Raw genomic sequence first — 17,535 nt, 5'->3', positions numbered from 1 at the left:
TTTTTACCTCTTTTACAGATGAATAAATTAATTGCTTGATGAATAATTGTTTATAACTCTTTATAGTTCATAGAAACATAAATTATAGAATTGGAAAGGATGTATTAGATTGTGCTGTGCATCCCCCCTTTTTCCCTTTCCTCCCAAGAATTCAAAAGGAGAAAATAGGAGCCAAAACATTAGAGAATATTTATATCATGTTTCAGTAAACTCTGAAAACTATTTCATTGAGCTTATTCTGCTTCCTATTTGAAAAAATGCACAGATGCAAACCCAGGATTCCAGATGGCTTACCTTTGTTATTGTTGTTTTTACTCTATCTTTTCCTCATCTTTTCTTTAAAGAAACTGTAGGATTTCCTAAAATGCCAGCATTTCTCTCTTATATTTGCAGATTTCATTTTTTAATGGTAACTAATCTTTATTGCCAGTCTTACAAATGTTTAAAAAATTTTAACAACAAATGTTACTTAAGCTTGTTAAAATGAAGGCATATCTGGTAAGACCTATTGATACTCTTAACATAGAAATATTTCATACCAGAATTTAGACATTCCTTCCAAACAAATGGCTCACTTAATTATGGAGAAACATACTAGCAAATGAAGCAAAGGAAACTCCATGGGCCTGGAAGACCTGAACTCCCCTTGTTGCCTTGGCAAGAGCTATTCACCAGCGAAGACTAGTCAAGAACAAGGTGCTGCCTGAGCCCTTTCCTGTGCAAAACTTCAAGAGCTCTAAGTGCATGAGGGCAAGACACTTTTGACTCAGAGACGTGTACCAGGTGCCTGTTACAAGTCCAACTTTGGACTGGGTTCATTCAACCTCACAACAACCTTGTAAGACAGATTTTATCATCCTCACTTATTAGATAAGGAAATGTAGGCTAAATGTCATTCAGGAAATTGTCCAAAGTTAAGAGAAGTGGGAGATCTGGACTTACACCATGCTATCTGACCACTAGTCTAGTAATCCATCACTTAATCTGAAAGACTCCAAACCACACTGTCATATGGAATCAGGACAAATGTTACTAACAGAGTCACACTTGTGAACACTTAGGGGAAAATATAACACCTATAGTTCCAGGTACACTCAAACACTGTAGGTGAAATGTACAATGGCACAGAAACTGCGGGTGAAGGTTGGGATGGGGGAATAAGGCAATATCTAACATATCTACACATACACTCACGCTTCCAGCATTCCTGGTCCTGGGAATTTACCCCGAAGGCAGCCCTCCAACAATATAAAAATACATATGCCCCAAGTTATTGATTGAAGGAAAATTTTTAATTGCAAACTATCAAGAACTACCTAAACGTCCCAGCATAAGAGATTGGTTGAATAAACTACTTTACAGACACTCAGTGGAGTACTATGCAGATGTACAAGAGAACAAGAAATCTCCCAATGAACTGATATAGAGAGATTTCTAGGAGATACCACTAAATGAAAGAAAAAGTGCAAAGACCACATAGAGTATGCTATATTTTATGTAAGAAAGAAAAAAATTTTAATATGCTTATCTTTATAAATAGAAATACAAGGAGGAGGATAAACCATAAAACACTGAAGTTGGTTACCTACAAAAAATGGTAAGGGAACAGAACTGAAGGAATATGGGAGTTAGCAATACTTCTGAGTGTGCCTTCTTGCAGAGTTTTTGCCTTTTGGAAGCATGCTAATCTTCTACATCTTCAAAAATTAAAATCAAAGAAAAGAGGATATGAAGGGGGGGCCTATAACTGAAAGCAAACTGAAACAGTTAAACCTAAGTAGATCTCAAATGAACCCCAGAGACACAGGAATAGGGAAGGAGGGAAGGAAAGGCCAACCCAAGTACATTTTGAACATGGTATTATACTCTATACTGTCTTGGCAAGGTGATATACATGAGTGAAAGAATCACACAAAAAAATTGTCAATTTCAGTGGTTTGGCCAAAGCAATTCTGAAACTATTTGAGACGCAGTTTAGGACTGAGCACACAAGTAAATGTGTTACTGTTACTGGGAGCCATGGTTCTCCCAGGCCAAAGGAAACCGGTACAAAAATTAAATGAGAGGGGGATTTCCCTGGTGGTGCAGTGGTTAAGAATATGCCTGCCAATGCAGGGGACACGGGTTTGAGCCCTGGTCTGGGAAGATCCCACATACTGCAGAGCAGCTAAGCCCATGCGCCACAACTACTGAGCCTGTGCTCTAGAGCCCGCGAGCCACAACCACTGCACCCATGTGCTGCAACTACTGAAGCCCACAGTCCTAGAGCCCGTGCTCCACAACAAGAGAAGCCACTGCAATGAGAAGCCTGCGCACCGCAACGAAGAGTAGCCCCCGCTTGCCACAACTAGAGAAAGCCTGCGCACATCAGCAAAGACCCAGCCCAGCCAAAAATAAATAAATAAATAATAAATAAATAAATAAAAGCAATCATTAAAAAAAAGTGGAAATGTTCAATTAAATACAATAATAATTTTTTTAAAAAATGAAATGAGGGAAGGAAGAGCAAGCCCTGTGGGGATGGATGGAAACTGGAGGTATGGCATGAACTTATGATTTCTAAAATGTGCAGAAGCATGTTCCTATGCACATGTGTGAACATATGTATTTATATTTGTACACATGTGTATATTCATGCTTGTATTCCCTAGCTTTGTCCACTAGAAAGGCCGAGAAGCAAAGTCACCCCAGTAGCAATGACCACACCTAATACCCAGATCTTGACACTTCCCCACTAAAAGGAACCAGGGCTCTTTGGAGAAATGGCTGATAACAGAGTGGATGCAGGGTAAGTACAAGATGCACCTGAAATATCGAGCTATACCAAAAAAGGAAGAAAGTGACCAAAACAATAGTAAGGGCAGGTCAAAAGGGCACAAGAGTCCCAAAGGGCTCCCGCTGGCCAAATCTAGGACAACCTCAATACGAGAATAGTTAGGTACAGTAATGTATTACAAACCAGTGAAAAAATAGGAGTCAGTCCATGCCAATAACAAATAAAAAGCGGAGAAGGTGAGGCTCTCACCTACAGCGGAGTGACAAGGGCTGACTGACACATGTGTAGGCAGCAAGACAGCTAGAATATCAGCATTTTGCAAGCATCATAGTAAAACATCAAATCAGGCAAGAGTCCTCAATGGATGCTAGACCTAAGGTAAATATTGAAGAGCAGGGCATTTGCACTGAATTACATTATCTCTCCACAGATCGCTTATTAGTTGCAAAGGAAAAAAATAAAAACCCAGTAATTATCGAGTGGAAAATTGGGACAACCACGACTGGGTGATCACACTTAACATAACCGATGGGAGGCTGGCAGTGGTTACCATGCGCCTCCAGATGTGACACCCTGGGAGAGACACAACTTCACCTGTGCTGCTTTCCAGCGGAGAATGCAGAACCTCACTCAATCACAGTGAAACAGACAAATATAAACTGAGCAGCTTTCCACAGTTGACCCTTGAGCAACAGGGGGTTAGGAGCACCAATCCCCACACGGTCAAGGATCTGGTATAACTTTACAGTCAACCCTCTGGATCCAAGGCTCTGCCTCAGCATGTTCAACTAACCACAGATCAGGAAGTAACTGTACTACCTATCCAGTGAAAAAAATCTAGCTATAGGTGGACCCACGCAGCTCAAACTCCTTGTTCTAGGGTCAACTGTATTTTCAAAAACTGGAGTAGAATTGTAGTCTTCAAAAATCTCAATGTCAAAAACAAATTCTCTAAAATGTTCCAGATTAAAGGAAGCTAAGTTGATTCTACATTGGAGCACGAAAATACTATAAAGAACTTATTAGGTCAGCCAACAAAATTGGAATATAGAAAGTAGATGATACAAGTATTCTACCGAGAGGGCAGACAGCAGAAGCAAGAAGAACTACAATCCCGCAGCCTATGGAAAAAAAACCACATTCACAGAAAGACAGACAAGATGAAAATGCAGAGGGCTACATACCAGATAAGGAACAACATAAAACTCCAGAAAAACAACTAAATGACGTGGAGATAGGCAACCTTCCAGAAAAATAATTCAGAATAATGATAGTGATGATCCAAGACCTCGGGAAAAGAATGGAGGCAAAGATTGAGAAGATGCAAGAAATGTTTAACAAAGACCTAGAAGAATTAAAGAACAAACAAACAGATGAACAATACAATAAATGAAATGAAAACTACACTACAAGGAATCAATAGCAGAATAACTGAGGCAGAAGAACAGATAAGTGACCTGGAAGACAGAATGGTGGAATTCACTGCTGTGGAACAGAATAAAGAAAAAAAAATGAAAAGAAATGAAGACGGCCTAAGAAGCCTCTGGGATAACATTAAACGCAACAACATTCCAATTGTAGGGGTCCCAGAAGGAGAAGAGAGAAAGGACTCGAGAAAATATTTGAAGACATTATAGTCGAAAACTTCCCTAACATGGAAAAGGAGATAGCCAACCAAGACCAGGAAGCACAGAGAGTCCCATACAGGATAAACCCAAGGAGAAACACTCTGAGACACATAGTAATCAAATTGGCAAAAATTAAAGACAAAGAGAAAGTATTGAAAGCAGCAAGGGAAAAACGACAAATAACATACAAGAGAATTCCCATAAGGTGAACAGCTGATTTCTCAGCAGAAACTCTACAAGCCAAAGGGAGTGGCATGATATACTTAAAGGGATGAAAGGGCAGAACCTACAACCAAGATTACTCTACCCGGCAAGGATCTCATTCAGATTCAATGGAGAAATCAAAACTTTTACTGACAAGCAAAAGCTAAGAGAATTCAGCACCACCAAAACAGCTCTACAACAAATGCTAAAGGAACTTCTCTAAGTGGGAAACACAATTGAAGAAAAGGATCCACAAAACAAGAGACAAGGAAGGACACTACATAATGATCAAGGGATCAATCCAAGAAGAACACATAACAATTATAAATATATATGCACCCAACACAGGAGCACCTCAATACATAAGGCAACTGCTAACAGCTATAAAAGAGGAAATTGACAGTAACACAATAATAGTAGGGAAATTTAACACCTCACTTACACCAATGGACAGATCATCCAAAATGAAAATAAATAAGGAAACAGAAGCTTTAAATGACACAATAGACCAGATAGGTTTAATTGATATTTATAAGACATTCTGTCCAAAAACAGCAGATTACACTTTCTTCTCAAGTGTGCATGGGACATTCTCCAGGATACATCACATCCTGGTTCATAAATCAAGCCTTAGTAAATTTAAGAAAACTGTAATCATATCAAGCATCTTTTCTGACCACAACGCTATGAGATTAGAAATGAATTACAGGGAAAAAAACATAAAAAACACAAACACATGGAGGCTAAACAATACACTACTAAATAACCAAGAGATCACTGAAGAAATCAAAGAGGAAATCAATAAATACCTAGAGACAAATGAAAATGAAAACATGACGATCCAAAACCTATGGGATGCAGCAAAAGCAGTTCTAAGAGGGAAGTTTATAGCTATACAAGCCTACCTCAAGAAACAAGAAAAATCTCAAATAAACAATCTAACCTCACACCTAAAGGAACTAGAGAAAGAAGAACCAACAAAACCCAAAGTTAGCAGAAGGAAAGAAATCATAAAGATCAGAGCAGAAATAAATGAAATAGAAACAAAGAAAACAATAGCAAAGATCAATAAAACTAAAAGCTGGTTCTTGGAGAAGATAAACAAAATGGATAAATCATTAGCCAGACTCATCAAGAAAAAGTGGGGGCCTCCCTGGTGGCGCAAGTGGTTGAGAGTCCGCCTGCCGATGCAGGGGATACGGGTTCGTGCCCCGGTCTGGGAGGATCCCATATGCCGCCGAGCGGCTGGGCCCGTGAGCCATGGCCGCTGAGCCTGCGCGTCCGGAGCCTGCGCATCCGGAGCCTGTGCTCCGCAACGGGGGAGGCCACAACAGTGAGAGGCCCGCATACCGCAAAAAAAAAAAAAAAAAAAAAAAAAGAAAAAGTGGGAGAGGACTAAAATCAATAAATTAGAAATGAAAAAGAAAAGACAGCCCTCAGAATGGGAAAAAATATTTGCCAATGAATCAATGGACAAAGGATTAATCTCCAAAATATATAAACAGCTCCTGCAGCTCAATATTAAATAAACAAACAACCCAATCCAAAAATGGGCAGAAGACCTAAATAGACATTTCTCCAAAGAAGACATACAGATGGCCAAGAAGCACATGAAAAGCTGCTCAACGTCACTAATTATTAGAGAAATGCAAATCAAAACTACAATGAGGTATCACCTCACACCGCTTAGAATGGGCATCGTCAGAAAATCTACAAACAACAAATGCTGGAGAGGGTGTGGAGAAAAGGGAACCCTCTTGCACTGTTGGTGGGAATGTAAGTTGATACAGCCACTATGGAAACAGTATGGAGGTTCCTTGGAAAACTAAAAATAGAATTACCATATGACCCAGCTATCCCACTACTGGGCATATACCCAGAGAAAACCATAATTCAAAAAGACACATGTACCCCAATGTTCATCGCAGCAGTATTTACAATAGCCAGGTCATGGAAGCAACCTAAATGTCCACCGACAGATGAATGGATAAAGAAGTTGTGGTACATATATACAATGGAATATTACTCAGCCATAAAAAGGAACGAAATTGGGTCATTCGTAGAGACGTGGGTGGATCTAGAGACTGTCATACAGAGTTAAATAAGTCAGAAAGAGAAAAACAAATATCGTATATTAGTGCATATACGTGAAACCTAGAAAAATGGTACAGATGAACCGGTCTGCAGGGCAGAAATAGAGACACAGATGTAGAGAACAAATGTACGGACACTAAGGGGGGAAAGTGGAGGGGGGAGGGGTGGTGGTGTGATGAATTGGGAGATTGGGATTGACATATATACACTAATATGTATTAAATGGATAACTAATAAGAACCTGCTGTATAAAAAAATAAATACAATAAAATTCAAAAATTAAAAAAAAAGAAGTATTCTACCAACATAAATTAAGTTGATAACTGTACTGTGGTCTATGGTCACATTAGAGAACATCTCTATTCTTAGGAAACACACACTGAAGTATTTAGAGACACGTGACACGTGAAACTTACTGTTAAATTGTTCAGAAGGAAGTGTGTGTGTGTGTAGAGAGATAAGTAAAAAAGGAAATGGAGTAAAATGTTAACAAGTGAATGTGAGTAACATAAGGGGAACTTGTTGTTTGTGATATTTTAATCTTTGCAACTTTTGGTAAATTTGGAATTATTTTCAAATAAAAACAAATTTTAAAAATCTGTAGTTCATGGGCTTCCCTGGTGGCGCAGTGGTTGAGAGTCCGCCTGCCGATGCAGGGGACATGGGTTCGTGCCCCAGTCCGAGAGGATCCCACGTGCCGCAGAGCGGCTGGGCCCGTGAGCCATGGCCACTGGGCCTGCGCATCCGGAGCCTGTGCTCTGCAATGGGAGAGGCCACAACAGTGAGAGGCCTGCGTATCGAAAAAAAAAAAAAAAATCTGTAGTTCTATTAAAAACGTGAAAGGAACCACTAGCTTACGTAAGCAAGACCTCTTGGGCTTGTTGACAAACAGTGACAACTCCTGGCCACCATGACTTCCTCTTCTCAATGCAGGCTGAGAGTTCGGCCAAGTGGATCTAATTACTCGTGGCCAGAGCTGTCAGAAATCTTTTGGTTCTACAACCCGTCACGCTGGGTAGGTTTGGCTGAGGTTAGTTCCATGATGCATCACACGTAAATGTAATCACAGCATTATTTTTTTTCCACTTATTCAACAAATGTGCTTAGTACATGCCAACTTCCAGGCCTACTCTGGGGACTGCATTCTTTTCCTGTTAATGAAACCAAGAAATTCAGGTATGATCCTGAATTTCTCCCTATTTTGCAAAAAAAAATTCAATCTGCTACCAATCAGAAGCAATTTTACCTCCTAAATGCCCCTCAAATCTGTCCACTTGCCTCCTTCCTTGTGGTGACTACCCCCTCGTCATCTCCCCTTGATCAGTCTTCCGTCTCCTAACTTGTCTGTCTCTGTTCTCACCTCCACGTTCACCCTGCAGCCAGAGTACTCTTTCTGAAAGGTAAATCTGATCACAGTGGGTGAGGCCCTAGGCTTGATGTACCACCCAGTCCCTCCAGCAGTCCTCCAGTCCATCAGTCAGCGTCAAGACCCAGCACACGCACACAGATCAGAGAAATCCTCTCCCAAGAAAGGTAGGACTGCGCTAGTGCACTGGGACCATCTCACTTCCCTCCGGCCTTCTACCCTCATCATTAGGGCGGACAGCAGACGTGGAAAACCAACCCTCACTCCCTTTCGAATTTCATAGCCTCTTCGCCTTCATCTGCCTTGACGCTGGACGCCGTCTCACTATGTCCCCTATACCTGTTTATGTCAGTCACCCCCAAATAATGCTCAGCATATCCCCTTGTCTGTCCCCCTCCTCCACTGCTATCCAAATCCTGAAACACTTCCTTGGTGCCCTCTGGAATTCATAGCCTACCAACAACAGCAAAATCCCCCAGCTCCAATCTGTTCTCTTAAACAGAGAGGGTGCTGCCTTCACCCTCTTGAGCCAGCCAACCCAGGCTCTCCCCTGAGGACAGTGTGCACCGCAGTGCTGATGTCGTGCTGTGCCTTCTGCCCCGCCTCTTCTCATATCACTGGGCCTGCAACTGGGGGAGGATCCTCCTTGCTCCCCATTGCCACTTTCAGACCATTCTCTCTCCCTCCCCATAGAACTCCCAGGTTTGAATCTCATCAGATAATATATATCACCTGTGCTCTCTATGGTGGCTGTCGCCCTTAAGTCATCTCCCTCACAGGCTGATGCTACTACAGTCTCTGTCACTCTCTCCAATACTACTCTTGCACTGGAAATTTTAATATATAAAAAAAGATCCCTCCCACTCCCAGACATCTCAGTATCCTGAACTTCTCTTCTCCAACAAGGTTGTCTTGCCCCCTCTCTCCACCCTTCACCCCCATGCTCCTAACTCCAGAGTAGGGTTCCTTAGCTTCAGCACTACTGACACTTGTTGGGGGAGGAGGGCCTTCCTGTACCAACACCCAGCACTCCGGGAAAAGTTTAGCGGCACAGCCAAACTCTACCCTCTAGAAGCCAGCACCATCCCTGCCCAACCCAGCGCTGTGACAACCAACAATATCTCTAGATGTTGCCAAATATCCCCAGGGCTGGGGAGCAGGGGATGAGAGGCCATTGCCCCCAGGAGAACCACTGCCCTAGGACTTTCCCTTTACAGTAACTGAAGCTCCTCCCTAATCTCAATGCCTAGCACCCAACTTTCTGATCACCACCTCCCTCTCCAGCTAACTCCCTCCAATACTCTACCCCCAACAATCTTTCAACTAAACCAGGACCTCCACCCACAGACTCGACCGCTCTTTCACTGTCCTCAGTCACCTCCTTATCCAGTTTCAACTCCATGGCAAATCACTATAATCACTCCCCTGCCCCACTGGGTTCCCTTGCCCTTCTCTTTCTTTGTATTGCTTTCTTAACAAAACCAACTCCCCACTTGCTCTGTGCCGGCCCCAGTGCCACTGAATGTGGCTGGAGAAAAGCACACCATGAGTGGGCTTACTTGAAATTATGACACTTCACACCATGGAACTATCATAGGACATCATCAAACCACACGTCCCATGTCCATTTTCTCTCCCAAATTACTATTTAATAGCTTCCTCTTCCTTCAGACCCCAACACATCCTCCCCAACCTCAGTCTCAACTGCAGACCGTGCTACCTAGTTCCCTCAAAATAAAAAGCAGAATGGTGAAAAGAGAACAACCACTTTCCCCAGTCTACATTCCCACACTCCTTCTTCCTGCCTGCAAACCAGAGATGAACTACCCTGGCTGCTCTCTAAAACCATGTATATGCCTCCATTTATACAATAGCTGGCATCTCCTATCCTCTACTCAGCAAATATCATTCCAGCATTTCTCTCTCCTACATCAAGTTTTCACCATGTATTGGATCATTCTCATCAGGGTGTGCTATTATTTCTTCCAACTTACAAAACAAAACAAAACAACCTCCTCTTGCCCCACATCCCCCCACCCAGGTATCTCCCTATTTGTTCGTCTTTGTGTCAAAACTCCTCAGAAGAGCTGTCCACACTCATCATTTCCAATTCCACTCCTCCTATTACTTCTTCTGTTTTTCTTAACATGCATGAATTTAGGTGTCCATTCTCCTATGAATGAACGTCTCTGTTATTTTATTTCTTTTTTACTTTCACGTAAGTGTTGCAAGGAATATCCATGTCCCTTGTGATTCTCTAGGGTACAAAGAGCTAAGAGTGGAGTTGCTAAAACTCACTCTTCAATCTACGGAAACTGGTCTTATCAATGACCTCCTACATTCCAAAGGTTGATTCTCAGTCCTTACCTAAGTTGACATGTCAACATCATATGAACCTTACTTAATACATGAATTCCACTTGGCAAAGGTGAGGACAATTTAGGATTCCTTCTACCTCCCTGATTGTTCCTTCTCAGCCTGCTTTTCTGGTTCTTCCTCTTCTCTTCTCATCTACACTCGTTCTCCTAGTGACCTCATACAGTGTCATAGCTTTTTTTTTTTTTTGCGGTATGTGGGCCTCTCACTGTTGTGGCCTCTCCCGTTGTGGAGCACAGGCTCCGGACGCACAGGCTCAGCGGCCATGGCTCACGGGCCCAGCCGCTCCGCGGCATGTGGGATCTTCCCGGACCGGGGCACGAACCCGCGTCCCCTGCATCGGCAGGCAGACTCTCAATTACTGCGCCACCAGGGAAGCCCCAGTGTCATAGCTTTGAATCCAGGGATATGTCAATGATTCTCAAATTTGAATATTCTGCAAAGACATTGGTCCTGAACTCCAGACTCACAGAGCCCACTTATTAAATGTCCCCACTCAGAAGTCTAACAGACACCTCAGACTCATCATGTTAAAAATGGGGCTCCTGGGACTTCCCTGGTGGTGCAGTGGTTAAGAATCGGCCTGCCAATGCAGGGGACATGGGTTCAAGCCTTGTCTGGGAAGATCCCACATGCCGCGGAGCAACTAAGCCCATGTGCCACAACCACTGAGCTCATGTGCCACAACTACTGAAGCCTGTGTGCCTAGAGCCTGTGCTCTGCAACAAGAGAAGCCACCACAATGAGAAGCCCGCACACTGCAACAAAGAGTAGCCCCCACTCACCGCCTCTAGAGAAAGCCCGTGCACAGCAACGAAGACCCAATGCAGCCAAAAATATAAATAAATAAATAAATTTATAAAAGAAAGAAAAAAAGAAAATATTGGTGGGGATATTGAAAAGAAAAAAGATGAGATTGTTATTTATGGATGCAAAGCAATATATAAACAGATGTTAGACATTATTACTATCTAATAAGATATGTCAATGTGTTTTGTTGGACATGGTAAATATTAAAATGTGGAATTGGACAGTGTTAGTGGCATAGTGTGACACCAGGAAAATCTTTTATCTGTAGGACATTGCTGTTCTTTTGGGAACTGAATCTCTGAATTTGGCCCTAACAGCTCCTAACATAAAGAGTTAAGTCTCTCTAACTGGACCAGCCGACTGGAAAACCAGTAGAATAAGGATTTCAATCCTTTTTCAAGCTGACTGTGATTATTGTTCCAGGTAATGGGTTTCAGGGGCCTTTTTTATTTAATCTATGATTACAGTTAGGCCTCCATAATAATCAACTTAATTCTACCATTATGTATATCACCACCTCACAAAGATACCCTGGTGGAGAAAGAAGAAAGGGTCTGCAAAGCCAGAATTCTGAGAAAATGGAATGCTTTGGTTAAATTAGTGTGTTATTTAATAAAATAAATTTTAGGGCTTCCCTGGTGGCGCAGTGGTTAAGAATCTGCCTCCCAATGCAGGGGACACAGGTTCGATCCCTGGCCCGGGAAGATCCCACGTACCGCAGAGCAACTAAGCCCGTGCGCCACAACTACTGAGCCTGTGCGCCACAACTACTGAGCCCGCGTACCAAGAGCCCATGCTCCACAACAAGAAAAACCACCGCAATGAGAAGCCCATGCACCGCAACGAAGAGTAGCCCCCGCTCGCCGCAACTAGAGAAAGCCTGCGCACAGCAACGAAGACCCAATGCAGCCAAAAATAAATAAATTAAATAAATAAATTTTTTTTAAAAATAAAAAAATAAAATAAATTTTAAAATTCCTTTGATTCAAGCCTGAGTTATATGTGACCTGCTTTGGCACCTTACTAGAGACCACTGCCAGGAGCACACAGTGCCTCAGGCTGCACACAAACAAACATCCGTGCCTTCTCAGAGATGCTACAGCAAAGGGACTGAGCTGTGTGTGTAGGAAACCAGGCCACCCTGTGGAGACTGCCATTTTTTAAAAAAAAATCACATGCTGACATCAAGTTTGTTGTTGTTTTCACTTAATAATAAAGAAATGTAAGAAGCTGAAAGTTCGAGTTAGCTGCAACTTTACCAAATATTTATCCCAAGGATGCAGAAGACATTTTAAGGCACTGTAATAATAATGTACAAGGAGTTCACCAAAGGGCCTCATTCACAAAAATAACTTAGGTCTAAATGGAAAAATGACTTTGAATAATAGTAATGCTTCCATGAAAAGTCTTTTTCTTTTTCTTTTTTATATTTTCATTGAGGTATAACTGACATATAATCTTATATTAGTTTCAGGTATACAACATAATGATTTGATATTTGTATACAATGCAAAATGGTCACCACAATAAGTCAAGCTCTGTCACCTTACATAGTTACAGAAAAGTTTTCCTTCTTGTGATGAGAACTTTTTAAGATCTACTCTCTTAGCAACTTTCAAATATACAATTTATTTTATCACTGAAAGTTTGTACCTTTTGACCCCCTTTATCCATTTTTACCAACCCCCCAACAAATAATGAATTCTTTGGGAGGAGAATCTAATGTAATATGTACAAGTTTTACAGTGGCAATGATGACATTATTATTAGTATTTTCTTTTGGAGCACAGGAGTTGGAATTTGGCTACTGATTGATTTAATTTTAAGTTAAAAATAATTTTAGACTTAAAAATAATTTAAGTCTAAAATAATTTTAGACTTAAATAATTTTAGACTTAAATATTTTTAGACTTAAACTAATTTTAGTCTAAAAATAATTTTAGACTTATTCAGAATTCCTGAATACCTTTTTGTTTTGTTGATAGTTTCCCTTGCTGTACCAAAACTTTTTAGATTGATATAATCCCTTTGTTTATTTTGTTTTCATGAAAAGCCTTATCATTTTATTATCACCTTTTTTTTTTTTTTTTTGGTTGTGCAGCTTGTGGGATCTTAATCTTAGTTCCCTGATCAGGGATTGAACCCAGGCCCTCAGCAGTGAGAGAGCAGAGTCCTAACCACTAGACTGCCAGGGAATTCCCATTATCACATTCTTATTAAAAACTTGAAATGTTATTTCCAAGTATTAAACAGACCTTACTCCCTGCATTATCAAGTCACATGAAACCAGCAGCAGGATAGGAAGAAAACTGTGTAACACTACTATCTAATGAGCTATTCTATAATACTTTTGGATAATTTTAATTCAATCTTTTATCAGTACATCTTTTAAGGTTGAAGAAAACTGGACTTTCTTCAGACTAGACTGTTGAGAACTACTACAAGCTTTTTAGACTATGCGTTCTTTTAAAAACCAGGAATTTCTGCTCCTTACAAGTTAAAACTCATGTCAAAAATCCAATTTTAGTTTCATCAATAATTGGCAGCATATCACACAGTTCTGGGAGGGATCACTGTATTTTTTCTAGAAGAAGAACCAATAGTGGTATCAGGTTTTCTGATTTGGCAGCCCACCATCCCAGTACATCAGTTCACTGATCAGGCCACGAGTGTTTACTGAGCACCTGCTACATGTGGGGCACTAAGCCAGATACCAGGTTCCAACTGTGGTTGCAGCCACTTTGCTTCCTGTATCCCAGCTTGTGGCTGCATCAGCAGATTTTGTTTACTTCTTTTTACAAGTATCTTATTAGAAAGTCAATTCAACACTATTCACTTAAGTTTTTTTTCAGCATAAAGTTAGCATCAAGGAGACAGAAGGATGAACTCTCCTACGTCATATTTTCATCCGCGTATCCCATAAACATGAATTATAGGAACAGCACTTCAAGGGAGCATTAGTTTCACAGGGAGATTAAAAGGAAGCTTTCACATCCTGTCTTCTTTTGCCCAGTTTCCTAAAAGCTACCTGTCAATGCACGACAGCACCCTGCGGCTCTGACAAACACTGTACCCGTTACCCAAACAGTCCTGGAGGTCACTGGCAACCTGCAGAGTGACCGTCAGCATTTCTGCACCCTTGGCTTACACTCTCCCTTGAAAGCATCCAGAATTTCCCATCTGGTTTATCTACGACGCTCAACTAGGGAAAGAACAGAAGTGTGACTCCCTACGGGTTGTTGTTCAATTGACTTCGGGACAAAATTAGGATACATTTTATCCTGCATGCAGGCTGCACCCTTCTGATTACATGAATCTTACCTTCATAGACCATACTGAAGATCGAATTACACTAATAATGATAATCACATCCTATTCTCTCCTGTGCCCTAGAAAGGTTAGGTTTTTTCCTTTGATAAAACTGAAGTGACATTTCTCCATTACCTACTCATTCATTTCTACTCATTTCCCCTTCCCTTCCTTGACAAATTGTTCACATGAGTCAATTAACCTTCTTCCATGTGGCTGCAGCTGAAGAAAACATGGCGGTTTTACTTCACCGTGTCTTCTAAGTTATCAATGAGTAGACAAGACTCCCCATCTCAGGGAAGCTAAGCACTAAACACAAACTTACATCTTTTCCCAGTACTCTGAGTTCAAATTGTGTCTCCTTGAAGTGAACCTTTGTAATCCGAGGCCTGAAAAGCAAAACAGATAGTGGGAAGTATTCAGTAGAAAAAGACTGGTTTATAGACTGATACTGTAATTGTAGAGAGTTCCCTGTATGTACATCCTTCATTCTGGACACCTTCTTGAACAAAACTCCATTCTCACTCTCCTGGGCTTCTCCAGTAAATGCAGACAAGCTTGGAGTCCCCAGGCCCTGGTGGTGCTGCCTTCCCAGACATAGTGTAGTGCTATGGGCTCCCCTATCTCTCTCAGATCCTTCCCCATTTAGAGTTAGAACTCAGAGGAGTCCTGGGCCCACAGACTATCCTAGAATGGGTAGGAAATCCTACTACACACAGCTTCCATGGACAAGAGAGTCCAGAATCAAAATACCTGAAATTTACAGAGAAAAGATACACTGATATGCACTGGGAGAAAACTTATACCCAATTTCACTCACTTACTTGTCAACCACTGGAAATGTACCTGTTTGCATTTCCCCAACTCTTTCAATGACATACAAGTCCCATAAGCCAAATACATACAGCATACAACTTTAATACCAACTCTGCCCTCAAGTTAAACTTACCAGAAATACTTCCCCACTTGTTTTTTATTCTTGTAGACAACAACACCAACCGGAGTTAATCCTAAGAAATACTCAGATTTGTTTTCTCCCTACAAAAACAAACATATGTTTATAACCATAAATTTGTTCATGTAAAAACTCTTTCTCAAACTGTAACTAGCCATACACACATAATCTGTTGCATAAATACTAGATCTGGTTTTTGAAAGACATCAGCTTAGAAAGCTAGCTAAGCTATCATGGTAGCTAATGTGCTGCTCATTTTTTTCAAAGTTTTAAAGAAAATTTTTCTTAGTGCTTTCTAACTGGTCACCTCAGTTCATTAAGAGAACCTGGACTACCTACCAATCCAGCCACTGACTGATTCACCCTGTGTTGCTTCTACAGTGGTGTTCAACCCTGGTTGCACATTAACTGGAATCCCTCATGCAGCTTAAAATGCTGATGCCTGGGTACCATCAAAACCGGTTAAATGAGAATCTATAATGAAGGGGCCCAGGTATCAAAAACACATAAATGCTCCCGGTGATTCTCCTGTGCAGCCAAGAACTGACAACCACTGGCTGCTCTCAAGGGCCCCTTCCAAAGACTCGTCTTGATCTTACTCTCTGATCAGGACAATCATGAGTCCTGGTTCACCACCGCCCTCCCCAGAAACCTCAGGCAGCCACCTGAAGACATACACATGGATTTTCTGAGGTCTCCAGCATGCTGCTTCCTATTTCCATTTGTGACCTTAAGGCTGCTCAAAAATTTTTAAATACGATCTCTTCTGGTAGGTAAAGACTGGAAACCCTTCATTTCTGGGCAATAACAAATCCCAATTAAGAAAATGGGATTCTGGGCTTCCCTGGTGGCGCAGTGATTGAGAGTCCGCCTGCCGATGCAGGGGACACGGGTTCGTGCCCTGGTCTGGGAAGATCCCACATGCCGCGGAGCAGCTGGGCCCGTGAGCCATGGCCACTAAGCCTGCGCATCCGGAGCCTGTGCTCTGCAACGGGAGAGGCCACAACAGTGAGAGGCCCGCGTACCGCAAAAAAAAAAAAAAAGAAAAAGAAAAAAAGAAAATGGGATTCTGAAATGAAAAGGTCACAAACAGAGTGGATACCAAGAACACACAGAGAATTGTGTTTGTATCCATCTTTTTTCTACCCTAAGGTCAAATAACAGCCTCAAAGTCAAATTCCCAAGGAACATGAGATAGCTAATATATTTTCAAAAAATATCAGCTGTTGCCCACTTTCAGTTCTAAAAATTCGATTTTAAAGGAATGTATGGAAGATTCTAACGAATTTGGTTCGTTTGCCATAAATTTCCACCTCCCACAAAAAAAATATTTTTGAATTAGAATAAACATTATACAAATGCAGAGGCATTTTGCAGAAGACTCTCTCTTTATACATTTCCTATAAAATATATTTTTTTAAAAACTGAAAACCTAACAAGATTAATGTGGCTAGAAGAAAAAAAAAATTACTCCACAAAGTTTTAGAAGTATTTTTAAAGGACAGTAGTATGGAGCATTTAATGGTTTAATGAGATGAGACTGTAATTTATCAGGGAGCTACTACTTCTCCCAAATATGTAACTTTTATTGCCATATTAACAGTATAACCAGGGATGCTTCTAATTCTTTACAAATAATATGAGATGATTTGTTTTAGCAAACTCTGATGAGCAAAAGACATATTACAAAATGAAAACATCAATGAGCTGTTTGCATTACAGTAAGTCTTATCAGGGTTTCTTAAAAATTGAGTTCCAAAAAAAACCCAACTGAGTTCCATAATCCAAATGACAAACATTCAATCTACGTATAATCTTTAGCAATTCACTTCGTGTAAAGAATAAGACACCTGGTTCATTTTCTCAAATAATCAGATTTGTCTATTGGTAACTAAACTCTCATAAAATCAAAGACAATGACATTCCAATCTCACTGGTGTAGAATAACCAGTTGGTAACCTTAGAGAAGTGGCTCAAAGTTGAAGACCTGGATCCTGAACACTCAGTACAGATTCAG

The 17,535-nt window shown here is 41.0% G+C and overlaps 1 protein-coding gene across 1 annotated transcript in view; it reads right to left on the bottom strand.

The window, feature by feature from the left end:
- EPB41L4A (erythrocyte membrane protein band 4.1 like 4A) overlaps positions 1–17,535 on the bottom strand; it is a 256,576-nt gene that overhangs the window by 83,009 nt on the left and 156,032 nt on the right. Inside the window, exons 8-9 of the mRNA XM_060091850.1 lie at positions 15,513–15,601; positions 14,889–14,952 (exon numbers count right to left, since the gene is read on the bottom strand). Of these exons, the coding sequence (XP_059947833.1) occupies positions 14,889–14,952; positions 15,513–15,601 (153 nt within the window). The remainder of the gene's footprint in view (positions 1–14,888; positions 14,953–15,512; positions 15,602–17,535) is intronic.

The sequence above is a fragment of the Mesoplodon densirostris genome, chromosome 3, assembly GCF_025265405.1.
Source record: "Mesoplodon densirostris isolate mMesDen1 chromosome 3, mMesDen1 primary haplotype, whole genome shotgun sequence".
NCBI lineage: Eukaryota > Metazoa > Chordata > Mammalia > Artiodactyla > Ziphiidae > Mesoplodon > Mesoplodon densirostris.
The sequence above is the reverse complement of the archived record's forward strand: the minus strand, read 5'-3'. Positions and strand labels throughout refer to the sequence as shown.